At 46.7% G+C, this 16,857-nt stretch overlaps 1 protein-coding gene across 1 annotated transcript in view; it reads right to left on the reverse strand.

The window, feature by feature from the left end:
• Window positions 1-4,054: 4,054 nt before the first annotated feature.
• prmt3 (protein arginine methyltransferase 3) overlaps window positions 4,055-16,857 on the reverse strand; it is a 140,881-nt gene continuing 128,078 nt past the window's right edge. Inside the window, exon 16 of the mRNA XM_055649177.1 lies at window positions 4,055-4,348. Within this exon, the coding sequence (XP_055505152.1) occupies window positions 4,239-4,348 (110 nt within the window). The 3' untranslated portion in view covers window positions 4,055-4,238. The remainder of the gene's footprint in view (window positions 4,349-16,857) is intronic.

Raw genomic sequence — 16,857 nt, forward strand, 5'->3', positions numbered from 1 at the left:
TTCCTTTATCTCCATCTCCTTTGATGTCTCCTTTTCACACCTTAACCTTCAATATCTCTGTGTCTCCCTCTCCCCTGAGTTTAAAAAAAGAAGATAGACACAAAATGCTGGGGTAACTCAGCGGGACAGGCAGCATCTCGGGATGGAAGGAGTGGGTGACGTTTCGGGTCAGAATGAGAATTGGCTATCTGGATACTTTAAAGAGCGAGCTAGATGGGGCTCTTAAAAATAGCAGGATCAGGGGATATGGGGAGAAGTCAGGAACGGGGTACTGATTGGGGATGATCAGCCATGATCATATTGAATGGCGGTGCTGGCGCGAGGGGCCGAATGGCCTACTCCTGCACCTATTGTCTATTGTCTATTGGATGGAAGGAATGGGTGACGTTTTGGGTCGAGATCCTTCCTCAGATAGTCTAGACCCGAAACGTCACCCAAACCTTCTCTGCAGAGATGCTGCCTGTCCACTCAGTTACGCCAGCAATCTGTGTCTATCTTCGTAGATAATCAAGTGTTGCTTGTAATAGAAAAAAAACACACTGCGGGAGAACTCTGTGATGTCTGTGTATTGAATGCCAACGCGCTCTCATTACACGAGAGGTTTCTGAGTGATGGTCGCTACGTTGAGTCTTTCGGATGCCTTCATTATAAAAGAGATTGCACTTTAATAAAATACCGCAGCAGTTCTGGAGTCACAGAGGGAGACCCTGCAGAGAGGCTGTCAGATCTTGAGAGAAGCCACACAGAACTCTGCATTAGTCTCCCTAAATATCCATCCTCAGCTTTTGTCATCATGGCTCTATTGATATTAGTCAGGAATTGGTAAAAAAAAAACAGAGCTAATATGAAATTGGAAATAATTTACATGCACGATTGTGTTCTTGGTATTGCCACTCATGGGGGGGAGCACGGTGGTACAGCGGTGAAGTTGCTGCCTCACAGCGCCAGAGACCCGGGTTCGATCCTGACCACGGGTGCTGTCTGTACAGAGTTTGCACGTTCACCACGTGGCAATTCTTGCTATTGAGGGAGTGCAGCGTAGGTTCACAAGGTTAATTCCCGCGATGGCGGGACTGTCATATGCTCAGAGAATGGAGCGGCTGGGCTTGTTTAGAAGGATGAGAGGGTATCTTATTGAAACATGTAAGATTATTAAGGGTTTGGACACGCTAGAGGCAGGAAACATGTTCCCGATGTTGGGGGAGTCCAGAACCAGGGGCCACAGTTTAAGAATAAGGGATAAGCCACTTAGAACGAAGACGAGGAAACACTTTTTCACCCAGAGAGTGGTGCGTCTGTGGAATTCTCTGCCTCAGAGGGCGGTGGAGGCCGGTTCTCTGGATACTTTCAAGAGAGAGCTAAATAGGGCTCTTAAAGATAGTGGAGTCAGGGGATATGGGGAGAAGGCAGGAACGGGGTACTGATTGGGGAAGTACATTTTCCCGTGGCTTTTGACCGAGATCTTCAGTTTCCTCCCACACTCCAAAGACGTACAAGGTTGTAGGTTAATTGGTTTGGTGTAAATGTAAAATTTGTCCCTAGTGGGTGTTGGATGGTGTTAGTGTGCGGGGGTCGACGCGGACCCGGTGGGCCGAAGGACCTGTTTCCGCGCTGTGTCTCTAAACTAAACTCCACCGCTGTGCCACTGTACAGCCTGATGTTATCCCACTGCCTCATCAATCTCCTTCACAGTGGGGATAATTTTATTTATTTATTTATTTTTAAATTTATTTTTATTAGAAGCAATTGTACAAAGATAAAACATTCGGAATCTAAGATTAGACAATTATTGTCCAGCTTCATTTTTAACCTTATAACCTGAAAATGAGAAAAGAAAAGAAAAATAGACCAAGAGAGGGCTATCAAACAAGAGGACATGACTTCAGAATTAAGGGACAGAAGTTTAGGGGTAACATGAGGAGGAACTTCTTTACTCAGAGAGTGGTAGCGGTGTGGAATGAGCTTCCAGTGGAAGTGGTGGAGGCAGGTTCGTTGCTATCATTTAAAAATAAATTGGATAGGCATATGGATGAGAAGGGAATGGAGGGTTATGGTATGAGTGCAGGCAAGTGGGACTAAGGGAAAAAAAAAGTTGTTCGGCACGGACTTGTAGGGCCGAGATGGCCCCCCCCCCCCCCCCACCCACCTCACCCAGCCCGGTTTCGGATTGAAATTTAGACCTATGTTGCGCCATGCTATTCTTGTGAGAAGGTACACAAAAATGCTGGAGAAACTCAGCGGGTGCAGCAGCATCTATGGAGCGAAGGAAATAGGCAACGTTTCGGGCCGAAACTCTTCTTCAGACTGATGGGAGGTTGGGAGGGGGGCGGGGAGAAGAAAGGAGAAAGGAGGAGGAGCCCGAGGGCTGAGGGAGAGATAGGGAAGAGACAGCAAGGGCTAACAAAATTGGGAGAATTCAATGTTCATGCCCCCAGGATGCAGACTTCCATGTCTTGAGAAATTGATGTGGTCTTTCTGCCAAGACAAGCCGAGGGATCATTTTTAAAGTAAAAGTGAACTCAAGTCTACACGGTCTCGGATGAACCTCCTATGCTAACAGACGCATGTTCAATTTATTACTTCGGCTGTTTACATAAGTGATCTAAATGAGTGACTCAGATAAAGCGATGGAGATGAAATTGTGAAGCTCACAGCACTTGACTAGAAATAGACTTCATGTCCAAATGAAACCTGGTAATGCCATTGTTAAATTGCCCAGATATTGTCGCACACAAATAACCATTACTCCTTCCATGCCCTACATGGATAAGTACGGGTGTCAGGGGTTATGGGGAGAGAAGGGGAGAGAGAAGGGGAGAGAAGGGGAGAGAAGGGGAGAGAGAAGGAGAGAGAAGGGGAGAGAGAAGGAGAGAGAGAAGGGGAGAGAGAGAAGGGGAGAGAAGGGGAGAGAGAGAGGGGAGAGAGAAGGGGAGAGAGAGAGAAGAGAGAGAGAAGGGAGAGAGAGAAGGGGAGAGAGAAGGGGAGAGAGAAGGGGAGAGAGAAGGGGAGAGAGGGGGAGAGAGAAGGGGAGAGAAGATGGGGGAGGGGGAGAAGGAGGGGAGGCACCTTTAAGAAACCAGACAACTCATAATAAAGTTAAGCGGGCATTTAACATTACCGGTCGGTTTTCCTTGGTCCTGAAAACTCCAATGAGCCAATCAAAATGTCCAGTCATCGAAGGAGATTGCGTACGGCTGCCCTCGACTGCCTGTAACTACATAGTGACCCCATTCCACTGCACTATGAGTCAAAAAGAACCAAGACGACCAATTTTTACTCGTGGACTATTTTTCAACATGCTGAAACATTTCCCTCGACCAAACTGAGGCCGCAAGTATTCGGGAACTTCCCTCGAGCATGAAGGAGAGTTACAGTGACCTGATGGGATCTCCTAGGGCCAGATGTCGACCATGCTGCGAGTTTGAGTCGAGGGCTAACTCTTCTAAACTCGCAGATCAGGTCGCCGCAGTGGGACAGCCCCTTAAATTCTTCCACCATTGGAAACAATGTAAAATACTTCCAAGTAGCATTGAAGAGTTCTATTATAATTGATAGCGTAATTGATAGCGTAATTTACTCTCTAGAATTTAGGAGATTGAGAGGGGATCTTATAGAAACTTACAAAATTCTTAAGGGGTTGGACAGGCTAGATGCAGGAAGATTGCTCCCGATGTTGGGGAAGTCCAGAACAAGGGGTCACAGCTTAAGGATAAGGGGGAAATCCTTTAAAACCGAGATGAGGAGAACTTTTTTCACACAGAGAGTGGTGAATCTCTGGAACTCTCTGCCACAGAGGGTAGTTGAGGCCACAGTTCATTGGCTATATTTAAGAGGGAGTTAGATGTGGCCCTTGTGGCTAAGGGGATCAGAGGGTATGGAGAGAAGGCAGGTACGGGATACTGAGTTGATGATCAGCCATGATCATATTGAATGGCGGTGCAGGCTCGAAGGGCCGAATGGCCTACTCCTGCACCTAATTTCTATGTTTCTATGTTCTAATCGACGAGACTTGTATTAATTTGACATTGACCCATGACTGACTAACAAGCAACTCTCAAGGTAAACAACTGCTTTATTCACAAAAATAAGTGGAAGTTCACAGAATCTTTTCGATTTTGCTGAATTTGCCTGTGACTAATGGATGCTCAGCTATCACATGGACATGTTGAGAACTAAATCTGTTGTAACAAACGGAACAGGAGCAAGCAGAGCTTGTGGGAGCAGAGACACACAGATTTCTACTGAAGGCTGTAGGTTTGCTTTGTGTCGTTAATTACTATTGTTATAATCAATGATCGTGGATCCTTTCTGTTCTTGCAGCAGGTAATCCTTCCCCGTAAGACATCACCTAAAAAACAAAAGAAACGTATTATTCTATGGATACAAAAATAATAAATAGGGAACATTTTAAATGTCCATTAAAACGTCCAGTTTATGTCCATCAGCACCGCCCATGGATCAGCCATCTCAATAACTGCTCTGCCGTGGTTGGGAGACTGGGTGTGTGGAGGGACTGGGCTCTGTGGGGTAATTCCTGGCCGGGCTCCTCCTGGTTCAAGGCCTGTGCTCTGTACAATAAACTAAACTAAACTAAACTGGCCGGTCCATCACAGGTACTGACCTCCCCACCATCTACAGGACTCACTGCCTCCAAAAAAGGCAGCCAGCATCATCAGAGGCCCACCACACACTGGCCACGCTCTCATTTCACTCCTGCCATCGGGAAGAAGGTACAGAGGCTTGAAAACCGTGACCTCCAAGTTGAAGATCTGTTCCTTCCCAACCACCATCAGGCTCTTGAACACCGCAAGCATCAACTAAACTATGAACGACAAACCCTCTTGGTTGCACTAAGGGCTTAGTGCATTTATTTGCACAAAAACCTGTATTTAAACCCAAAGATGGGGAATCGAGAACCAGAGGACATAGGTTTCAGGTGAGGGGGGAAAGAACTTAATAGAAACTTGAAAGGCAACTTTTTTTTTTAACACAAAGGGTGGTAGATATATGGAACGAGTTGCCTGGGGGGTGGGAGTCGTTGAGGCAGACACTATCGCAAAGAAACATCTAGAGATGTACATGGATTAGAGGAGAGGGATATGGGCAGATGGGACCAGTTTAGATGGGACATGCTGGTCGGTATGGACAAGTTGGGCCGAAGGGCCTGTTTCCATGCTGTACCACTCAATATAATATATATATTTTTAATTTATTGGTTTATTATGAGTACTGTGTTTACAGACCTGCAAGGAAGAATTTCATTGTTCCATTTTCGGTGCATAAGACCATTAAACACTCTTAACTCTCCACTCTGTCAATGCATCAAAACCACTAAATGCCATTATCAATTTTAATTAAGTGCACCATGTAAAATTCTAACCCTCGACTATTATACTTGAAATGAGAAGTCAAATGTAGCCCATGCAAGTAAATGATATGCACTATTGTTGCTTACAAACAGATGGCTATTGGAATCATATGGAACAACGGAAGAAATATGAGCCTACTGAAATAATTGTTTGATTATCATCGGATAATGCATTAGACTCTTCTCCGTTTATTTTGTAATTCTCTGTTTTTACAACAGCCAATATAAGGAGAGATAATAGGAATCAAGTGGAAATAATGGAAATGAATTTAGTTTAGTTTAGAGATACAGCTTGGTAATAGGCCCTTTGGCCCACGGACCAACGCAATACTTGTTGTCCCACTTTTACATCCTACACACCAGGGGCAATTTGCAGAATTAATCTACTAACCTATACATCTTTGGGATAGAAATATAGAAAATAGGTGCAGGAGGAGGCCATTCGGCCCTTCTAGCCAGCACCGCCATTCATTGCGATCATTGCTGTTCGTCCCCAATCAATAACCCGTGCCTGCCTTCTCCCTATATCCCTCGATTCTACTAGCCCCTAGAGCTCTATCTAACTCTCTCTTAAACCCATCCAGTGATTTGGCCTCCACTGCCCTCTGTGGCAGGGAATTCCATAAATTCACAACTCTCTGGGTGAAAACGTTTTTTCTCACCTCAGTCTTAAATGGCATCCCCTTCATAGCAAAAGGATTTGAGTATAAGAGCAGAGAGGTTCTACTGCAGTTGTACAGGGTCTTGGTGAGACCACACCTGGAGTATTGCGTACAGTTTTGGTCTCCTAATCTGAGGAAAGACATTCTTACCATAGAGGGAGTACAGAGAAGGTTCACCAGACTGATCCCTGGGATGACAGGACTTTCATATGAAGAAAGACTGGATAGACTCGGCTTGTACACGCTGGAATTCAGAAGATTGAGGGGGGATCTTATAGTAACTTACAAAATTCTTAAGGGGTTGAACAGGAAGATTATTCCCGATGTTGGGGAAGTCCAAACCTAGAGGTCGCAGTTTAAGGATAAGAGGGAAGTCTTTTAGGACCGAGATGAGAAAATCATTTTTATCACAGAGAGTGGTGAATCTGTGGAATACTCTGCCACAGAAGGTAGTTGAGGCCAGTTCATTGGCTATATTTAAGAGGGAGTTAAATGTGGCCCTTGTGGCTAAAGGGATCAGGGGGTATGGAGAGAAGGCAGGGATGGGATGCTGAGTTGGATGATCAGCCATGAACATATTGAATGGCGGTGCAGGCTCGAAGGGCCGAATGGCCTACTCCTGCACCTATTTTCTATGTTTCTATGTTTATTCTAAGACCCCTGGTTCTGGACTCGCCCAACATTGGAAACATTTTTCCTACATCTAGCTTGTCCAGTCCTTTTATAATTTTATATGTTTCTACAAGATCCCCCCTCATCCTTCTAAACTCCAGTGAATACAAGCCTAGTCTTTTCAATCTTTCCTCATATGACAGTCCCGCCATCCCAGGGATCAATCTCGTGAACCTACGCTGCACTGCCTCGATCACAAGGATGTCCTTCCTCAAATTAGGAGGAAGCAAGAGCATCGGAGGAATGTCGGAGGAAATCAGAGCATCTGGATGAAACCCCTTGCTGTCACAGGGAGAACGTGCAAACTCCGCACAGACAGCACCTGAGGTCAAGATCGAACCTGGGTCTCTGGCGCTGTGAGGCTCAGTTCGCCAGATGGTGTTAAGATTCAGATTCAAAGATAATTGTCATTGTATTCTCAGTGTACAGTACAGAGCCACCACGACATTAGCATTTAGCATTACTCCCTTGAAGAGCGACAATAGAGACAATTGGTTCACTGATTTGACCTAAAACGCCACTCAAATAATAAGTGTAATGGCTGCAGCTTCCACCTCATGCGCAACTGTTTAAAATGGTGTTAAGCCCAATTAGGTGAGTAAGTAGGCGTGGTTCAAGGTGCACAAAATTCTAGGTTCAAGAATTTTTCCTATCTGCCAACACATAGACATTGGTCCAAATTTAGCGTTTACTACATTGGACATGCATATTCCCCAATATCGATCACCCGAGACTAATTATGCATTGGTCCCACTTCTCAGATAGAGGTTTTTAAACCTGAAAGGGATAGACAGAGTTGATGTGGACAAGCTTTTCCCTTTGAAATAGGGAAGATTCAAACAAGCTGACTCAAAGATTTAGGGGTAATATGAGGGGGAACTTCTTTACGCAGAGAGTAAACTGGTGTAATGAGTCCCAGTGGAAGTAGGTTCCATTGGTATCATTTAAAACAGGTTCAAGAAAATAGGCATATGGGGGAGAAGGGCACATAGAGGGTTTGGTCCAAAGTTAGCGTTACAGCATTGGACCTCAAGTCCTCGCCCATCATCGATCACCCGTTTGCACTAGTTATGCATATGGTTATATGGTTATATTTCTCATTGCCCACGTAACGTTAGGGACGTAACGTTTTTACAGGGGGCCAACTAGCCTTCGAACCTGCACATCCAAATCAACCTACGAACCCACACGTCCCAATGAGCCTACGCACCCTCACGTCTTTGGGAAGTGGGAGGAAACCGGAGCACCCGGAGAAAACCCACGCAGACGCAGGAAGAACGTGCAAATTCCACGCGGACAGCACCCGAGGTCAGGATCGAACCCGGGTCTCTGGCGCTGTGAGGCAGCAACTCTACCGCTGCGCCACCGTGCCGCCCTTTGACTTTGAAGTTGACGTTCTTGGTCTCCAATCACTGCGCTCTGTTGGAACTTGCTTAAGGATTAGTGGGCAATTTCTCAGCTGTAAAGTAGCTCAGTACGGCTAATATTTCCTCTTCTTTGGACACTAGTTGACAGGGTGGGAAGGAATAGGGGATTCATGCTGTTATATATCTTGTGCCATATCACATTGACACAAGGTAAACAGGACAGATGATTTACCCGGTGTGAATTACTCCAGCATTTTGTGTCTATCTTCAGTGTAGACCAGCATCTGCAGTTCCATCCCAAACAGATGTTTTTTTTTCCCCAGTCTTCCGCTTGTTGGAAGTTCATATGAACTTTGAATGCCGACAACCCTTTGTGATTAGCTCTCAGTGGAACCTGCGCCTACTTACTCAGTTTAATTGGGCTTGAGGTCTTTAAATCTTTGAATTGACGCTAAGATTTTTCATCACATGTCAGCTGGAAGCAGAAAAATCTTCCTCGCCATTAACATAAAAATCAAAGCACAAATGATATCAAAAGGAGAGATGAAATGTTACCCGCAGTGAGGCTGGATTAGGCTGAAACGACAATAAGTTAGCCTGTCCCGCTGTTAATTTCCCACAATGGTAATCTCCTTCATTCAACTTGCACATTTTTTAAATTCTCTCACAGTTAGCCGGGTATAAATTCTCTTTGTCAGATGTGCTGTTTAGAAGTGATAGCAAGCATTAGTGTCCCAAAATGGAAACGCTTTGCTCAGTTTAATGAACCTGGGTGACTATCACTTTCGGCTTCTCTTTGTAAACTGGCATAACATTTTATAAGCCTACCACCAAAAGTTTCAATTACAGAAGCATCGAAAACAGGTGCAGGAGGAATCCATTCGGCCCTTCCAGCCAGCACCGCCATTCATTGTGATCATGGCTGATCGTCCCCAATCAATAACCCGAGTCTGCCTTCTCCCCATATCCCTTGATTCCACTTGCCCCCTAGAGCCCTATCTAACTCTCTCTTACATCCACCTAGTGATTTGGCCTCTGGGTGAAAACGTTTATTTCTCACCTCAGTCTTAAATGGCCTCCCCTTTTATTCTAAGACTGTGGCCCCTGGTTCTGGGCTCGCCCAACATTTTTCCTGCATCTAGCTTGTCCAGTCCTATTATAATTTTATATGTTTCTATAAGATCCCCCCTCATCCTTCTAAACTCCAGTGAATACAAGCCTAAGCCACACTGTGTTCATCATGCTTGAACCTTGGTGATAGATACCAGCGGGGAAGTATGCAGCTGAGATCCATCCACAGCTGCATATTGCCTTTGGTTTAGGTTTCAGTTTAGTTTAGAGATGAGGGTCAAGGAAAGAGCTTTCACGTTTCCACCAATCTTTCCTCCACCGCATACAAGAAGCGGCAAGCCAGACACCACTGTATGCAGATGCTGAGAAGTGTGTTCAGCTTTGACTTCTAATCTTGTGTGTGGACTCGATAAGGAGAAGAAGTTTAGAGATACAGCATTGAAACAGGCCCTTTGGCCCACCGAGTCCATGCCGACCATCGATCACCCGTTCACAATAAGATCTCATTGAAACATATAAGATAGTTAAGGGCTTGGACACGCTAGAGGCAGGAAACATGTTCCCGATGTTGGGGGAGTCCAGAACCAGGGGCCACAGTTTAAGAATAAAGGGTAAGCCATTTAGAACAGAGACGAGGAAACACTTTTTCTCACAGAGTGGTGAGTCTGTGGAATTCTCTGCCTCAGTGGGCGGTGGAGGCGGGTTCTCTGGATGCTTTCAAGTGAGAGCTAGATAGGGCTCTTAAAGATAGTGGAGTCAGGGGATATTGGGAGAAGGCTGGAACGGGGTACTGATTGGGGATGATCAGCCATGATCACTTTGAATGGCGGTGCTGGCTCGAAGGGCCAAATGGCCTCTACTCCTGCACCTATTGTCTATTGTCTATTGACACTAGTTCTATGGTACTCCCAGTTTCGCATCCCACACACTAGGGGCAGTTTATGGAGGCCAATTAACCTACAAACCTTGTCCGTCTTTGGGATGTGGGAGGAAACCTGGGCACTCGTTGGAAACCCACGCGGTCATGGGGAGAACGTGCAAACTCCATACAGACAGCACCCATGGTCAGGATCGAACCCGGGTCCCTGCCGTTGTAAGGCTGCACCCCTATCAGCTGTGCCACCGTGCCTCTGCAAACGGCCCAGAAATTAGCTTGAGGACTCGCACAATAAGAAGACAAACATTGGATGAGGATTAGACCATAACTCCTCTCGAACTCAAGCTGCCATTAATGAAGATGGTGAGCAGTACAAAAACTAGACGTAACTTCACTTCCCTGTTGCTGCGATCCCAGGCTACGGTAGTTGTGTGGCTCAGCTCCTGGATTAGCAGCTAGAGTTATGCTGCATCGACCGACAATCGTGAGTTCGATACCCAATGCTGCAGCTGGTGAACTGATGAAGGCCAACGTACCAAAAAGGACTTCTTGTCTACCAGAATAATACTCAGACATCTGCTCATTATTACTCCCTATCTATCATTTGCAGGGGGGGGGGGGGGGGGGGGGGGGGGGGGGAGAAATGCGACACTGCAACTTTCCATACTGGAACAAAAGCAAAATTCTGCAGGTGTCAACAACCTGAAATTAAAACAGAAAATGCAAGAAATATCTGGCAGGTCGGGCAGCATCAGAGGGTAGATTGCCACAGAGGGTAGTCGAGGCCAGTTCATTGGCTATATTTAAGAGGGAGTTAGATGTGGCCCTTGTGGCTAAGGGGATCAGAGGGTATGGAGAGAAGGCAGGTACGGGATACTGAGTTGGATGATCAGCCATGATCATGTTGAATGGCGGTGCAGGCTCGAAGGACCGAATGGCCTACTCCTGCACCTAATTTCTATGTTTCTATGTTTCTATCAGTGAAGAATCAAAATTAATGCTGCAAGTTGCATTGCTTGCATCTGCACTGTTCTTAGGTTTAGGTTCAGGTTTGCTACTATCACATGTACTGAGGTACAATACAAAGCTTGATGTTGCAAGCTTTTGAAGCAGATCACATAATGCTATATATAAATGCAACCCAAGCATAGTCAAGTACAACAGGTAGAGCAAAGGGGAAGATACAGAGTGCAGAATATAGTTCTCAGCATTGTAGCGCACCAGTTCCACAGACAAAGTCCAATGTCCGCAATGGGGTAGAGGTGAATCGGACAGCACCTTCGCTTATTTAAAGGACCATTCAGAAGCCCGATAACAGCTGATTTTGTCAGCTTTTAGGACTACCGCTTGTCCAGGGGTAGTTGGATTTTGCTGAATGATCAATAATCTTTTCTTGACTATAAAGCTGTACTTGTACGATCTCTAATTACCAAGCAGGAGCTAGTGTTTTAATTAAACATATCGCAGAATCTAACTCCCAACATTTCGCTTTGAATTAAGTTACTGATTTCTCGTTTTCAGAGCATGTCCCAATGGGGAATAACATAGTTTATAACACTGTGCATTTCAGTAAATACAAACATTACAGAGAAAAGACAGGGGGACTATGTATTTATAGCTGCAATGCTCCCTTTCAGCAGAATGGATTACAGGTACATTATATAAATTTAAATGATTCATAGAATACTCTTCCTTCATGACTTGAATTATAAAATGCTAAAATAACTAGGTGAAATCTTACTACAGTCCACCAACTCCAATCCCAACAGGTTAAAACGCATTCAGTAGGGGCGACACGGTGGCGCAGCGGTAGAGTTGCCGCCTTAGAGCGCTAGAGACCCGGGTTCGATCCTGACTATGGATGCTGCCTGTACGGAGTTTGCACGCCCCCCCTCCCCCCCATGCCCTGCGTGGGTTTTCACCGGGATCTCGGGTTTCCTCCCACACTACAAAGACGTACTGTATAAGCTTGTGGTCTAGTTGGCTTCGGTAGAATTGTAAATTGTCCCTAGTGTGTGTGGGATAGCGTTAGTGTGCAGGGATAGCAGGGCGGCGTGGACTCGACGGGCCGAACGGCCTGTTTCCGCGCAGTATGTCTGCCTAAAGTAAAAATCAAAGCAATGCTTATAATTTTATAGGTTATGCCTTAAATTAAACTTATTTATGTATAAATTGAATTGCTTAGAAAAGCTATTTGCTTGAAGTAAGACTGCTTTGATGTATTTTTTCCATTATCATTATGGCAAACCATAGCTAATTAATCTGAAGTTCTGTTGTGAGAGATTGTGATGTAAATCTGATGAAGTACTTTAGGTAGCTGCATCTGCTTCCTCTTACAATCCACATTCTCCATAAAAAAACACAGTCATAGTGTTACAGTGTGGAAACAGGCCCTTCGGCCCAACTTGCCCACGCCAGCCAACACGTCCCAGCCACGCTAGTCCCACCTGCCTGCGCTTGGCCCATATCCCTCCAAACCTGTCCCATCACCTGTCTATAACTGTTTCTTAAAGGGAATAACGTTTAACGCAAGATAAATAGACAATAGGTGCAGGAGTAGGCCATTTGGCCCTTCGAGCCAGCACCGCCAGTCAATGTGTGTTTGCTATATTTAAGAGGGAGTTAGATGTGGCCCTTGTGGCTAAGGGGATCAGGGGGTATGGAGAGAAGGCAGGTACGGGATACTGAGTTGGATGATCAGCCATGATCATATTGAATGGCGGTGCAGGCTCGAAGGGCCGAATGGCCTACTCCTGCACCTAATTTCTATGTTTCTATGTTTCTATGATCATGGCTGATCGTCCCCAATCAGTACCCCTGTTCCTGCCGTCTCCCCATATCCCCTGTCTCCGCTATCTTTAAGAGCCCTATCTAGCTCTCACTTGAAAGTATCCAGAGAACCGGCCTCCACCGCCCTCTGAGGCAGAGAAATCCACAGACTCACAACTCTCTAGGTGAAAAAGTGTTTCCTCGTCTCCGTTCTAAATGGCTTACCCCTTATTCTCAGTAGCCAGTAAAGGCCGATCAAGATACTCCGAGGGTCACCAATCAGATAGAGGGTAGGTCAGGACGGCTCTCTAGTTGTGGTAGGATGGTTCTGTTTAGTTTGGTTTAGTTTAGAGATACAGCGCGGAAACAAGGCCATCGGTCCACCGATTCCGCACTGATCAGCGATCCTCGCACAGTAACACTACCCTACACACACAGGGGACAATTTACATTTATACCAAACCAATTAACCGAAAACCTGCACGTCTTTGGAGTGTGAGGGGAAAACGGAGATCTCAGAGAAAACCCCACGCAGGTCACGGGGAGAACATCCAACCTCCCTACAGACAGCGCCCATGGTCAGGATCGAACCCGGGTCTCTGGCGCTGTATGGCAGCAACTCTACCGCTGCGCCACCGTGCCACCATGTTGTTTTAGTACCAACCTCAACTACCTCCTCTGGCAGCTTGTTCCATACAACCCTGGAAAAAGCTACCCCTCAGTTTCCTATCTAATCTTTGCTCCCTCACCAGTATCCTATCTCCTCTGGCCCTGGCTAAACAGCTCTGTGCATTCACCCTATCTAGACAAGATAGGCAGGAGGTTGGAACGAAGGCCAGAGATTACCACCCGAAGGTGTGAGACAAAAGGATTGAAGAGTAGCGAATTGTGAAGCCAGAGGAAGGAATGTGGGTGGAGGGGGGATGGGGAGGGGGAAATAGGTGTGAGTCCCAGTGAAGCACAGTGGAGGGGGGGAAGAAGAAAGAGGGGGATGTGTGGTAGAAAGAGGAGGGATGCTGGGGGAGGGGGGGGGGGGGTTGAAAACAGTGGGTTAGCATGGAACTAGTGTGAACAGGGTGATCGCTGGTCGGCGTGGACTCGGTGGGCCGAAGGGCCTGTTTCCCCGCTGTAACTTTCAATCGATCACTGAGCCACACTAACTTAAAAATTGTCACATGAACTTCTCCAAGCCGAATTCAGTACGGGCTACAGAATTTGGGCGGCACGATGGCGCAGCGGTAGAGTTGCTGCCTTACAGCGCCAGAGACCCAGGTTCGATCCTGACTGCGGGTGCTGTCTGTAAGGAGTTTGTACGTCCCCCCCGTGAACTGCGTGTGTTTTCCCCGGGTGCTCCGGTTTCCTCCCGCACTCCAAAGACGTGCAGGTTTGTAGGTTAATTGGCTTGGGTGTAATTGTAAATTGTCACTAGTGTATATCGCTTACTGTTAGTGTGCGGGGCCGAAGTTAGTCGCTGTGGGCCGAAGGGCCTGTTTCCGCGCTGTATCTCTGAACTAAACTGAAGTAAATGTATTCAACAGATGGTGTTGTGCATCTGTTACATTTATCCTTGCACAATGATTACCAAAATAACAGCTTGAGACTTTCAATAGACAGTAGACAATAGGTGCAGGAGTAGGCCATTCGGCCCTTCGAGCCAGCACTGTCATTCAATGTGATCATGGCTGATCATCCCCAATCAGTACCCCGTTCCTGCCTTCTCCCCATGTCCCCTGACTCCGCTATCTTTAAGAGCCCTATCTAGCTCTCTCTTGAAAGCATCCAGAGAACCGGCCTCCATCGCCCTCGGAGGCAGAGAATTCCACAGACTCACCACTCTCTGTGTGAAAAAGTGTTTCCTCGTCTCTGTTCTAAAAAAAAGTTTCCCAACTTCAATTTCCATTTCTGTAATAGATCAGTTAACAGGGTCTTTAAGAAGGAACTGCAGATGCTGGAAAATCGAAGGTAGACACAAAAATGCTGGAGAAACTCAGCAGGTGCAGCAGCATCTATGGAGCGAAGGAAATAGGCAACGTTTCGGGCCGAAACCCTTCTTCAGTTAACAGGGTCGATGGTCTCTGATCAGATGTTTACTTTGGCCACATTCAATAAACCTGGAGGTGGCGTTTGAAAATAGTCAGGCAGCTTGGCTTCCAACACTGGGCCAGTGCCAACATGACAAAGTAGACCACACATCATTTCGCTACATTAAACACAATTATTAATGTTGGCTGCTCTCGTATCCAATTCAGGTCGGAACAAATGAATGTTACCTGGAAAAATCAGACTCATCCACTTGACAGCTTGCACCATTCCGCTGTTCTGCACTTGTCAACGTAATTATTGGTATATTTATCATTAATCTATGCCAAAGAGTCAACAGTGTTTTCTTGCCATCAGCCCCGAAACAGAAAATTATATTCCAACGAGCAGCAGCTCAACAGACATCAGTGTTTAAGATCCAGACTCAGAGTGCTGGAGTAACTCGGAGGGTCGGGCAGCATCTCTGGAGAACAAGGATGGGTGATGTTTCAGCCCCGGACCCTTCTTCCGACTGAATAATCTTTTGGCCAAACCGGTTCTGACCCCGAAACGTCACCCATCCTTTTTCTCGAATTGTGCTCGCCACGCGGTCACAGGGAGAACGTGCAAACTCCGTACAGACAGCAACCGAGGTCAGGATCGAACCCGGGACTCTGGCGCCAGACAACATCTCTATCAGCTGCGCCACTGTGCCGGCCATGATGTGTTACAATAGATTACAATCTTGTGATGAGCGTGAATGTGTCTGATACAATGCCCCAGTAAGCCTTCACAGTGGCACAGCGGTAGAGTTGCTGCCTTACAGCGCCAGAGACCCGGGTTCGATCCCAACTACGGGTGCTGCCTGCATGGAGTTTGCACGTTCTGCAAATTGCAAATCGTCCCTCAGTGTGCGTAGGATAGTGCTAGTGTGCGGGGTGATCGCCGGGCGGCGCGGGCTCGATGGGCCGAAGGGCCTGTTTCCACGCTGTATCTCTAAAGAACTAAAAAAGTAAAGGTTTCTGCCACTGACACAGAATCAAAGAAGCGTTAGACTGCCCTTTGAAGTGAACAAAATCCTTAGCAGCCCAGGCACGGAGGACCACATGTAATCAGGACTCCGTGTTGGTGCAGGTTGCTCTGGGAATAATCCTGAGCTGAAAGGCTTTTGCCGCATCAAGTTTACTGCAGTGAAAACAGGCTGTGGGTTATGCTTCACAACCACACAGCTGAATCTGTGCATCCGCACCGGACTGATGCTCAATGCCAAAGGCAATGATTTATCACGAGTCAGCAATTATGGAAATCTTTCTAAAACGGAAAGAAATCAAAGCCCCCCCACCCCCCTGCTACTACCCCCGACAAGATGAGAGATGAGAATAGTTGAGGGTTGGTTGGCAGTGGCTGGCAAGTGAAGGGCAGGCAAGGGTAACTTGCACGGGGTTGTACAGAGGGAGCAATGTGGAGTGATAAATACACCTATTGGAGGGAGGAGGAGATATCGAGTGAAACTTACTTTCAGCAGTACAGCAGATATGTAAACATAGTAAACTGCGGACCCCTTAATAAACAACAACAAAAGTTCAGTATATACTAGACCAAGTGGGACCCGTTGGTTGGTGTGTGTGTGTGTGTGTGTGTGTGTGTGTGTGTGTGGGGGGGGACACCGCAGGCCCCCCCCCCCACACACACTAACCAACCCCCCCCCACCACACACACACACACACACACACCAACCACCCCCCCTTGATATTATATTAATATTATTAATTTGCTCCTTTTACCCCATCCCCCGCCATATCCACTCACGCATAGCCCCCCACATGCAGGCGGGGCTAGAGAGAGGCAGAGGGAGGGGAGCAGAGAGAGAAGGCAGATAGAGAGAGGGCAGAGAGAGAGAGAGGGCAGGGAGAGAGAGGGAGAGGGGCAGAGAGAGAGAGAGAGAGAGAGAGGGGCAGAGAAAGAGAGGGGCAGAGAGAGAGAGGGGCAGAGAGAGACAGAGAAAGAGAGAGAGGAGCAGAGAGGGACACTGCAGTGTGTTAGTGTGAGTGA

This window comes from Leucoraja erinacea, chromosome 18 (assembly GCF_028641065.1).
Source record: "Leucoraja erinacea ecotype New England chromosome 18, Leri_hhj_1, whole genome shotgun sequence".
NCBI lineage: Eukaryota > Metazoa > Chordata > Chondrichthyes > Rajiformes > Rajidae > Leucoraja > Leucoraja erinaceus.